This window comes from Mastigoproctus giganteus, chromosome 1 (genome assembly GCF_048544385.1).
Source record: "Mastigoproctus giganteus isolate SK-2022 chromosome 1, ASM4854438v1, whole genome shotgun sequence".
NCBI lineage: Eukaryota > Metazoa > Arthropoda > Arachnida > Uropygi > Thelyphonidae > Mastigoproctus > Mastigoproctus giganteus.
The window spans coordinates 27,796,641-27,809,007 of NC_143575.1; the positions used below are offsets into that span (position 1 = coordinate 27,796,641).

At 37.9% G+C, this 12,367-nt stretch overlaps 1 protein-coding gene across 11 annotated transcripts in view; it reads right to left on the reverse strand.

The window, feature by feature from the left end:
- Positions 1-12,367, reverse strand: part of LOC150090662 (MAGUK scaffold protein DLG1-like) — an 800,778-nt gene that overhangs the window by 569,722 nt on the left and 218,689 nt on the right. For 9 of the 11 annotated variants that reach the window (XR_016546888.1, XM_090372078.1, XM_090372070.1 and 6 more), the window contains one exon: positions 4,829-4,882. The exons of the other annotated variants lie outside the window; for them this stretch is intronic. Coding sequence is in view for 8 of the 9 variants with exons in the window: in XM_090372078.1 (XP_090228204.1) it covers positions 4,829-4,882 (54 nt within the window). In the remaining variant the exon portion in view is untranslated. The remainder of the gene's footprint in view (positions 1-4,828; positions 4,883-12,367) is intronic. 11 annotated transcript variants of the gene reach the window in all.

The following is a 12,367-nucleotide window of genomic DNA, read 5'->3' on the forward strand; positions in this document are numbered from 1 at the left end:
TGGCCAGAAACAACATAACAACACACAGACTACACAAACACAACACTACACACGTTTCTGGCCATTCTACAGTGTCTTTTATCTTCACAGAGCACAATGGCGGAGCTGAACTAATGTTCCGGAGCAGCCTCGTGTAATATGTCTGGATACATTACTTGAGGCTTTGTTTGTATCAAGACAGCGATTACTAAAAATAGTCCTTTATGAGAAAATATAATAACTGAGGGAAATTTGCAACTCTAAGACAACGAAGGTCACTCCCCTACCATTAGTGTATTGTTCAAATAGTTTTCCTAAGTGGGATGTTGTGTTTTTTTTTTTTTTTTTTTTTTGGTTTTTAGGAGCATTAGCAACTGAGGCCATATTGCTCCAGAGATATGCGGTGGTCATTTCCTGACCTTTCCGTATTCTCCGTATTTGGTGGTCACGGGCTCGAACCACTGTCTAATCAAGAAGCGTGTGCTACGCAGGCGCCTCTTAAGTGGGAAAGAAGGCAATTGGTCTGTAAGATTTTGGGTCGTGCTGAGGCCCGCCTGTTTCTGGTAAAATTTGCCAGTTTATCAGAAGAAGCCAGTAAAGAAGCCAAATTTATCAGAAGCCAGTAAAGCTGACTTCCAGATAACAAAAAAGGTACTAAATTCTAAGTATTTATTAATGAGGAAAAGCATACGATTTGGTCGCAATGTTTAAGAAATGTTGCAGCAATGTTTAAGAAAAATGCATTCCAGTCGATCTAGCCTAGGACATTTATCCTTTTTTCATTGAATTAACTACAGATTTTAATTCTTCCGATGAAAAAGGCAACGCTGAAGTGGGGGTGAAATACGATTCATTTAAATTTCTGATTTCAGCTTGCACAGGGGAGTCAAGATTTGGTAGTCTAGTATTTTATTGACAGTACTGTACCAGATTAAAGAGTCTTCAGTATTTGTTATAACTGTATTAAGGATATCTCCTGGATTTATTTTGTTTCTGCAGATTTTGTAAATCAAACCCCATGGATCCTCGTTACCAGCAGTTTTTAAGAATGCTAGAAGAGAGGAAAGTATACAAATACAGAATGCTTTTGCCCCTTTTGATACAACTTTAAAGTGTGTATGAAAAATCATTACCACCTAAGTAAGTAATGCAAAGTTACCTGCAACTCGATATTTTATGAAGGGTTAAAAACATGAAATTGCTGCTTTTAACCGTTAACATTCGCACAAATTACACTCATAATCTCCTAATTCACATCCTGCACTCTTCATATAACACAAGGTAGGAATACAGTTGGTCCCCACACTTATCGTCAAACAAAACACACTCAGCATTATCAACAACCCTCAATTTCTTTTCTTGTGAAAATTCCTCTCTCTTCATCTGAAGACATCTTATTGCGCAATAGAAAACGCAGCACCAGTTTCTTACGCGCTTTCTTTGTTCAGAAAAGAAAACGAGAACATTTCTCTAAATCGGCTTCGTACTGCGACGATATGTTCACTTATCTTGTAGCCAAGGGAGTTTTCTACCATAGCATATTCCATGTGTTTGAACAACAGATAAAGGAAGAATATCCTTGAGTGATTTGCCAATATGGAATACAACTATGAGAAAAGAATAAAAGGTGCTACTCTGTGTGTGTGTGTGTGTGTGTGTTAGAGAGATACTCGAATAATATAAATAAAACTGCAAAAATTATCACAAATATGAAACTCTACTACATACACGAGACGTGTATGTAGCAGAGTTTCATTTCGCTGTTACACACTTATTACCCTATCATCCTGAATATAACAGCAGCAATGAACCATTTTTCCCTTGCTGTGCTACTAGGTCCAAAACTCAACTGTTCTTTACATTAAATAAGTTTACCTCCCCCATTAAATACAACTAGATTCACTAAAATTATGTAAACAATAGTACGTATCAAATAAATTTCACTGAATACTTAAACACACAACTAGTGGCCAGTACACATCGGTTAAAATGTATAAGCTCGTTTAAGATCCGCATATGGGTTTGCTTGAGTGTGTAGGGACTTTCAATTGCAATACCAGACACGAAAAAAACAGAACAATACACATTGTGTGTGGGGGGGGGGATTCTTTATTGCAACATATAAATCGTACAGCTATATTAGTGTAATAAGGTCCATCACGACCGGTTGGCCAAGGATTCACGAAATAGAAAATACTAAAAACTGACAATGAAAATAAACATATAAAAAAATAAAATAAAAACAGACAAATCATATGACAGATCACACAGTAAGTTTACCACAGGTTTTCACTGATCATATCAAGGCACAGGTCATATCAAGAAAAGTGCAATCGGCCATCGTGAACACTGAGATCATGGAAGAGAGAGTACGAAAACATGGTTATCCAAGTATGCACAATGCGTACACCCAAGCAACAGCGAACTTGCTAAGATCAGCATTTAGTTCCTGGACACGTAGGAACATCAGAAGAAGATGAGCTAAGCAATCGGAGAGGTGAAAACGCATCTGAAAATGACACAGAGTTGGAGGTACTTTGAGACCAGCCAGAAGGAATGCTCCAGTAGCAACTTTCCCACAGTTGTGGTGACGCTATCAGGCCTACAAGTAATAGACGATGGAAACGAACTACAAGTACAAGAATGGGCACCCTATAAAACTTAAGGAAGTTAGCAAGTGCGATGGTACAGAGCTGTGGCGAAACTGTGTTATTACATGTCCGCTTGAGGAGCCAGCACTCAGCTGCATGAATTAACTTGGTTGTGACGGTGCAGCCGATGCCCCCTGAGTGACCAGGTAGTCGGTGACAATGATGAGGCACTGATTTATTTTAACAAGAACTGTTACTCATCTATACCAAATAACTGCCCATAGCAATGTATCCCCCTCGTAGTAAAATCCTTCTTATGCAACTCAATCAACACGTATGTGGTTAGTAATCTCAAGTTTAGAAGCACCATCTCATGGAAAGGGATGCTGTTACCTCTGCCAAATTCCCATTCTCTATAATAAAAATTTCGGCACGACAACCGTTCAATAATCTAATAAAAGATGCATTCAGACATATCTGTTAAATATTTCAACGGAAAATGAGATGCTACATTAGATTACCAAGTGAAAGAGTTCAGAGCCCGCACTCAACACGGTAGGTGGGTTTTCAATTCTAGATATGGAAAAATACGCCTTAATTGCTGCAAAGTCTCACAACAGGATTTTGCACTGCTCAAAAATGTGCACGGAGAATATGAGATCCAAGAGTATGGCGAAGGACCACCGTTAAGTTAAACCAACCAAACAATTACATTAGGGTCACCCGGAAATTTCTTTCCCATATATGTATTATGTCTGTAAATTGTGTGTGTTCTCTGGTCGATTTGCCTGTTTTGCTGACGAAAAAACCAAATTTCTGGGGGGGAACCACGCTATCTACGCCTGAGACTGACTAACTCAGCCACGGAGTGAAAAAAGCCCATCAAAGTTCCTTGCGTCATCGACGGGATTCGAACCCGGGCCTTTTTCACAGGGTGTGGGGAGGACGGTGGCGATAGCAGTGTGCTACCACGGACAGACCACCTTTAAAGTGGTTCTTGATTATCTTCAATAACCACAGAAAACAACGGAGGAAGTTTTTGAATGGAGACTATTATTAGAAAAATAAATGAAAGCCATGGTTACCAAATGATATACTGAGCTGCAGCAATAAAGAATTATTATTAAGATATATTTATTTTCCTAACAAATACGGAACTACACAGAACAGCTTTTAGCGAGATAAATGCAAAATGGAAAACACTACAAACGATTTAACAAAGTTTGTTCATTGTCACTACACAACATCTCAATTTTTAGTTATCATAACTTTAAGTTATATAGAGTCATTGTATCCTTCCATATATTTTTAAAGGTATCTCGCTAAAACAATGAAGACGCTGCCTTTGCCATTTTAAGGATACTGACACTTTCTTTGACGAGTGCAAAAAACGAATCCAATTTCTGACTGCTTGCATTTAAAGAATGGATTCTAGTCATGATATTCTAAAAAAAAAAAAAAAAAATACGAAACGCAGTTAGCTGACCACTGTATATGAAAAGAATGGCCAAGAAGAATTAATTACAATGACGGCGCAGCGATTAATTTTAACCGGGCCTGCTACTTTATCTACGCGACTCTCCCAATTATTGCCAACCCCAATTTTATCCTCTCATTGCGAAATCCTGCTTGAGTCGGCTGCGCCATTCCATTGCCTGGACAACCACTGGACATGATTCCAGTCGAAGACATATGACTAATTAGTGACCTTTTTGCTTCCCCTGTTACTTAATTCAAGTTCTACGTCCGAAGGTGGACTGCTTCCACTTACAATCGTCTGGCCACTTTGCATCGCATTCGAGGTAGAATAACCATCACCTGGCATTTCATACCTGCACCATTCTAACTGGAAATATTTATAGAAAGGGACTTGAATGTACTACAACATAGAGTATTCTCTTCATAAGAAATAATGTTATAACAACAATGTGGTTTATACTCGTACACTTATACATGTAAAGGTCAGCAGTAGCCGCACACCGTATGACAGACTTTTTATAATTGCCCATCCTCCCCTACCCCAACACCTCCGCCTCAGTTTGATGAACTTATATTCTTCAAACAGTCAATTATATTGCTTCATCACGAAAGAAAATTTGAAATTTCATGCAACAACTTTTAAAAATATGAAGGAAATAGTAACGGCAATTTTTCTACCTTTATGTCCAACCCCTGTATATATGATACAACATGCACAGTAATCTAGAGAAAGATATATATCAAACATAGAGGGGTTAGAATAAATTCATGTAACTTACGTTTTTGACAATCCTCATAACCTCGCATTTGAAATTGGGATCATTTATCCAAGGCTGTAACAGAACAAGAAGGAGGAAGGTCAACAGTGGAATATGCAGATTGCAAGTCAAAAACTTCTTTGAGGAAATTCAGGTTAGAGAAAATCAAACAAGCAAGCAAACAAACAAACAAACAAACAAAAAAACAAAAACAAAAAAAAAGACAAACGAAAATCGATCCTACACAGCCAACTCAATGACACTGTTAGAGGCGGAAAATATGATCGGACGTAATACACAGCTATCTTCTGGTGGAAAAGAGACCATTTGGTACACAAATTATATCTTAACTAAGTATGAAGAAACAATACAATAAATACGAACACTCGAAATGTACAACGGTCCCATGCAGTTACACTGTGGCAAATATACCAAAGTACCCAACCACAACTGTTTTTTTTTTTTTTTTTTCCACGGCCTGCATATGCATAATGTTGGTTTTAGTAACAGTGAGCGGCGACGGCTTATAAAAAATGCAATAGTTCAGTTTTAAGAGAAGGGACTCTGCAGTCACAAAATTCACTTCGAGAAATGCAACAAGTGATTATCTGTAAAAACTATTAAGAAAGCTATATTTTTTATCATTTTTTTTACATAAAAGTGGTAAATGTACTAATTTCATTATAACCGTGGTAACTGTATACCACTCAATGTGGAACTATTGCCAATTGATTATCTGCGATTTTAACAAGAATGTGGGAAATTAATTAAATAAACAGTTCCAGGTAAAATTAACGTGTCAGATGAAAATGTAACTTAAAGTAACCTGTCCTTAACATAAAACTGTGCCATAAATAAAGAAACACAATAATTATAAATGGCGGCTGTTCTTCACTGACTAATGTTATGTAGTCACTAAAGTAGGGTCTCCACAAAGTTCGGTTCTTGGCCCCTTACTGTTTCTAATATTCATTAATACTGATGCAAATGTTTCCAGTTTAATATCTAAGTCTACTGGTGATACGAAGGTGGACAGGACAGCTAACTGTAATCAGAGTATGCTACTTCAATAAAAGAGATAAATTTGGATGGGCTGAGATGCGGCAGCTGAAGTCGAATACTGGAACCTGGGTAAAAGTAAAGTGCAGCCATTATCAACCCACTGCAGGATGGAAGCCTCCTCAACAATTCATGGTGAGGGAAATGGACCATAATCTGCCACGCTGGTCCAGTGCGGGTTGGCAGATCGACCGTATTCAGCAGTCAGGGGCTTGAACCCCGGTCTACTCAAAGAGCGTGTGCTACTGCACTCCCGCTCCTGACTCGGCTACGGAACCTGGGTATCTAGTCAAAATTGCAGTTAATGCAAAGGATTGGAAAGTAACTATACAATCTGATATGAAGTTTTCTCGACAGTGAAAAAAGGCTGCTAGGACAGCTCATCGGGATCTGTTAATGACATACAAGAACTATGCCAGTAGAGATAAAGAGGTAATTATTCCATTACATAAAGCAATGCCGCATCTTGAATACTACATAGTCTTGAAGCCTACATTGTATATAAATAAATCTTTATTTGTCCAGAGTAACGAGATTGGTTAAAGGCACACAGGAAGTATTTGTATCGAGAGAGAGAAACTTAAGTTTTGTAAACCACAATGTTTAGCAACCATGCACCTGTGGAACAACCTGATCCAGATGTTCGAGGCTTTGAAAGATTTCAGTAAACTAAATGCAAGCGGAAGTTTTTCACTTAGTCACGTGACATGCACAAGGAAGAACTTGGTGAAACTGAGAGGGAATAACCATAGACTAGATGTCCGAAAATTTTATTTCAGTCAAAGAGCGACTCACTGTTGGAATAAGCTCCAACCTATTTTTATAGAAGTAGGAAGTTTATCTAAATTTAAGGGGAGATTAGATAAAAAGAAATAGGTTAATGAAGTGAAGGTCACATTGGTTACTTTTATTTATATACGAAAATTTGTATAGCTGTCAACTCAGTTTTGTGGCAATGCTAATCAAATCGTAATTCAGCCAATGGCTACGCGTGTACTCCACAAAAAAAAAAAAAAAAAAAAAAAAGTGTTGTAATGTACATACAGCATTGGCAGAAATTAAGATTGATTATTTTTAACTTTTGTTTTTTGGCTATTGCTACACAAGATTGATACTTTGCATCATTTTGCAAAATACTAAATATAACACGTATCATGCTCTCTTCAGAACGCTCCGTGTTGATCTGCATGATATTGTGTACATTGTACATTCACCATAGATTTGTTAACCCCTGGCATGGTGCCGTAAAGGGTATTGTAGGGTCGTGGTACTTGCGTGTACCTGTGAACTTTACAATAAAGATCTTATTTAAACACACAAAGTGGGTGTTTTTTTTTTTTTTTAATCTGTAATTATCGATCCATCGTTACCATATTTTAAAACAAGGTAATGGTGAAAGATGAAAGAAATTTTTATTCTCACAAAAAGCTGAAACTGGAGAGTAACTGATATCCAAAAATCAGTAAAATCATGATCCATCTTGCGATAATATTGCAAGAAACACATTTTGAAGGTTAACTGATCAGTTTTGCAGGTTGAAAAAGCAACGTTTTTCAGATGAGAAACTTTTAATGCCTTTTTACTCATCTCGGAGATTAGAAACAGGAATAAATACGAATGCCCTCTAATCTGCGAAATGAAGAACCAAGCATACAAATAGTATACATAGTATAGATAGTATAATAGGCTACAAATAGTAAAATGAAATTGGGATTGCAAGAATCCTTAAAGAGGAGGTTCTAGAAAAAAATAAAATAAGAAAATAACGCGCAGAGAAGTGGAGATAGTTATTAGGAGAAACGCCAAGAAGAAAACTACCAGAAATAAAAATACTATACTGCTATACTGTTGTTGTCTTCAATTATAATTGTAACAGCTAGCAGAACACAACTCTTGCGTTTAGATAGCACGAAAGGTTTAGTTATCCAATAAAATCACATATTGACATCATACTTCCTCGAGGATTGCTTATTTTTGTAGCCAGTAATAACTGTCTTCGGTCAAACTTTTTTCCCAACTTCTGGTTTCCATATTCATCCGATCTAAGCCCCTATTATGGAATTATTTTATTAAGTGTATTTCCCACCGTTTACTGTATCCATATCAAGCAATAACATAAATAAATTGGTGATGACGAATGCACAGTTAAAGAATCATAAAAGGAAGCGTTATTTTTGGATAATGCTAAGGGATGTGGGAAGATAACAATGGGTCATATAATGGTAATAGAGCGGTACAGAAACACAGCAGAGGGGAAAAGGAAATAAAAAACACAGAAAGAATACAACAATAAGTTGAGACAGATGAAGCAAGAGGTGGATGGCTAAGGGAGCAGTACAGGGAAATAGAGAAGGTATTATTTAATTTTTGAAAATATGAAGTTTTTAAATAACGAATTTAAGAATGGGTCAAGATAGAATCTATTGAAAATGGAGACGGGGAATGATTAAAAGATAAAGACGCTATATTGAATAAACAGATTGATGATATAGAGGATTTATGTGGGAGAAGTCTACTAGAAGGAAGAATAAGGATGCGATTGAAGATGAACATGAGGCGAATAAAGATTAATCGAGACCAACGATAATTGATGCACAGTTGAAATCAATGGGATATCAATGGATATATGTAAAGAGATAAGAAATGCAGGGATAACTAACAAAAATATGTACACAGATATATGAGACGAGAAAACAGACAGAGGATTTTAGGGCTGATGATTCCAGAAGAAGAAGAAGGAAACAGAATAACGTAGGATTTTAGAAGCATTATTCTGATATGACACGTAGCAAAAGGAGACGGTGAGGATAACTGACAGATGACGGGGGGGGGGGGAAGAGAAGAAATGACAGGAGAGGAACTAGGGCTGCAAAATAAAAAATTAAATTTTTTTGTGGAATAAAGCATTTGATAGAGTAAATCGGAAAAGGCTGAAGGTTAATGGCAATTTACTGGAAAGATAAGAAGATTAATAGAGAAATTACATTGGGGTCGAAGGATTATACTGATAATAGGAGGTAGTACGAGAAAAACAGAAATTAGGTAGAGGTGAGACAAGGGTGCTGGCCCTCGATAACACTGTTCAGTAATTGCTCAAAACATTGTTGAGTAATAAGTGGGGGAAGAGCGCGAGAGAGACACGAGGATGTGTACATAAGAATAAAATTGAGCACACGACTTAGTAGCTACTATCTAACACACAAAAGAATTGTAGATTTTGTTGGGAAGAATTAAGGAAAATTACGCAGAATACGAATGAAAATAAATTTTCATCACTAAAGTTATCATGATCGGAAGGAATCCAAAAAAAAAAACTATTAAAATGGATAGATATCTTGTCAATCTGCTAATAAGTGATGGGAGAAACAGTCAGGAAATTAGAATTAGAATTGGAAGTAGACAAATTTTGAGAAGAGGAAACAGATATTTACAAAAAGAATGGATGAGTTAAGAGATTAGTATGAATGTTCTGTATAAAGAAATATCATGCCTTATTAGGCTGAGAAGTGGCATTAAACAAGGATATTAGACGAATTGAAGGTTTTGTTATGCGGGTGTGGAGGACGTTTGAAAGGGCGAAATAGAGATATAGTTAGAAATGCAAAAGTACTGAGGAGATCGAAGTATTACACGGACTATAAGAGAAAAAGAAAGAAAAACTATATTGAGTTGAGGGGTGGAAGAGTTTGTTAAAAGATGTAATCGAAGGGAAAATAATTAACCAGAGACAGAGAGGAAGAAGGACGAAAATGGAATGTTGGATGATTTAGATAGATGTTAACGGGTATAAAGGAAATTTTCTGTTTATACTCCGGGACAGTCAAATATAGCCAGAGGAGTTTACATTACAAGATAGAGAATATAAGAACATGCTATACTACAGAAGTGGCCAACTTAATTTGTGATGCGATCTACTTGTTTCCTTCAAAATGTGCCGCGATCTACCATCTCAAAAATTTCATTGCACAAGGTGCACAAATCGAGGGATGACTGTATATTTAAAATTCGTCTTGATCGACCGAAATTAAATCCGCGATCGACTCGTTGGCCACCCCTGCTATACTATATATTCTTATATTCTCTGTACAGCCTTACTCAAAAAAATTGCATCACTTGCAAACCCTCGTGGGTTTGCAAGTGATGCAATTGAGCACAGTTAGTATAATCCCCGTCCTCCCCAAACGGGTGGAAAAGACCTGAGTCGGAATCCCGTCACTGCCGCGAGAAATTATGGCCTTTTTCACAACGGGGCTGAGTTAGTCGGTCTCAGAAAAGGAGAGCATAGTTTTTCTCCTAGAAACTCGGATTTTTCGTCCAGCAAACACAGAAAATCGACCACAGAACACACGCAATTTACAGACAGTATATACGGAGCAATATGGCCTTAGTCCCTGATGCTGGAAAAACCCTACTACAACATCATCACTTGCAAAATTCACCAAATTTCTGTGAGATTTGGCAATGTATGTTTTGTAACAGCATTATCCTATTGCATCATTCTTCTCCAGCAAGCTCTTTTAAATGATGTCACGTACCATACATGAGTCATCAACAGTCTTCCCAACAAGTCTACCACTGGCCCGGATGGATTCCCTATTTTCATGGTTAAAATATATAGTGTATATATCATTGACCTCTTGCTTGATGCATTCAATTCCGTCCTCGTAACAGGAGTTTACCCTGCTATCTGGAACACATATTATGTTTCTCCAGTTTCAAAAAAGTCTAACCCAAAATTGCCTAATGACTACAGACCAATTTCTGTAGGATGCACTTTTCTCAAAATCTTGGAAAAAGCCATACTTCCTGCTCTCATCCATCACATGTTCGGCCACAAACCTCCATAGTGTACTACCTGGACGTTCCACGATCACCAACCTCTTGGACACACTGTTCAGAATTGAAAGTACCTTAAGCAACAAAGAGCAACTGGATATTGTGTTTCTCGACATTAAGGCGGCCTTTGACAATCTGTCCACCCATGCATTATGTACCATACTGTGCAACTATTTCAAAATCTCTGGCAACATCTTAGTTCTCCTTAGGAAACTCCTTCAGTCCAGGATCCTATGGATCAGAAATCAAAACCATAATCACCACATTCTCTGCTCCAGAGGGCTCCCCCAAGGGGGCGTTCTCTCTGCCGCCCTCTTCGCCGCATCTTTAGAACTCTTCCTATCAAACCGTACTAATTTTACCACCTACGCAGATGATATTAAGTTCTTCGTCATCACAAAATGCCCCCAGTCTCTCCAGTCTATTACTGTGAGCTCCAACCGACAGCTACATGAACTGGAAAACTACCTTCATGCGATTGGGCTCTCCATTAATAAAGAGAAAACTGCACAACTCTCTATCACCAAGAAGAAAAATACCAACGATGTGGACATCATTATTGCGAAATCTCCAGTTAAAAAAGTCACCCAACATAAAGATTTGGGTATCATCTGGGACAAAGACCTCACCTTCTTGCCTCACTTTAATGCCACTCGAACGAAAACATATTCGGCTTTATGGGCAGTAAAACAAGAGATCTCCAACTTCCATAACCCGGACCTTATCATCAAATACATTCTTCGTTGTATTTTCCCAATTCCATTATATGCCTCGACTATATGGTCCTCAGCACCCTCATCATACCAAGCCAGGTTCCTCTCCCTGGAATTCTGGATCTTGAAATGGCTAAATAGGGTTGCCGGGCTAACACCTACAATCTCAAAATCTGTTCTGGTCACCAATCTTAATACGCTTCCTTGGAGGTATCACATCATCTCTAGGAACCTTCTTACCCTCTCTCAGCTTCTATCCGGAAAACTGAGGTCACCCGATATTTGGGATATCATCGCCAGACCGTCTGACAGGAGAAGATGCCAGTCCAACACCTCCCCATACAGATCGAAGCTGCGTAGCATGTCCTCCTTGGACAACATGTTTCCACACAACTCCTTCCAAATATTTAACAGATTAGCCATAGACGCTGAGAAACTTTGCAAGGACAGAACCTACAGATCTTCCATTCTTGCAGACATGTATGCCTTAGTCATGCTCTAGGTGGACTCTCTGTGATACCGCAATATCCACGCTTCGATGTACCCGGATGCACTTTTATTTGTTGTAACTTTATGTTTTTGTACTTGTTGTAACTTTATGTTTTTGTATCTTCACCAGTGGCTGTTTAAGGCCGTATATTGTATCTGGCTCTGTATGCAATGCATATGCCTGTATTTTATGTTTTTTCTCTGTATATAGCTCATGTCCTCTAGCTGCATAGCTGTAAAAGGACATTTCTTCGGAAATAAATTGATATTAATAATAATAATAATTACATCACACTAGCGGCAATGCATATGCCACAAGCTCAGTATTCTGTGCTATTGCAATGGATAAATTTTCCCAATTAACACAACGTAGGAAAAGTGTTCCTGGTGCGTTGAATGCATAGGGACATTCTACGCATGAAATAGCTAAAAGGATTCACTGTAATCACTCAGCAGTGGCACG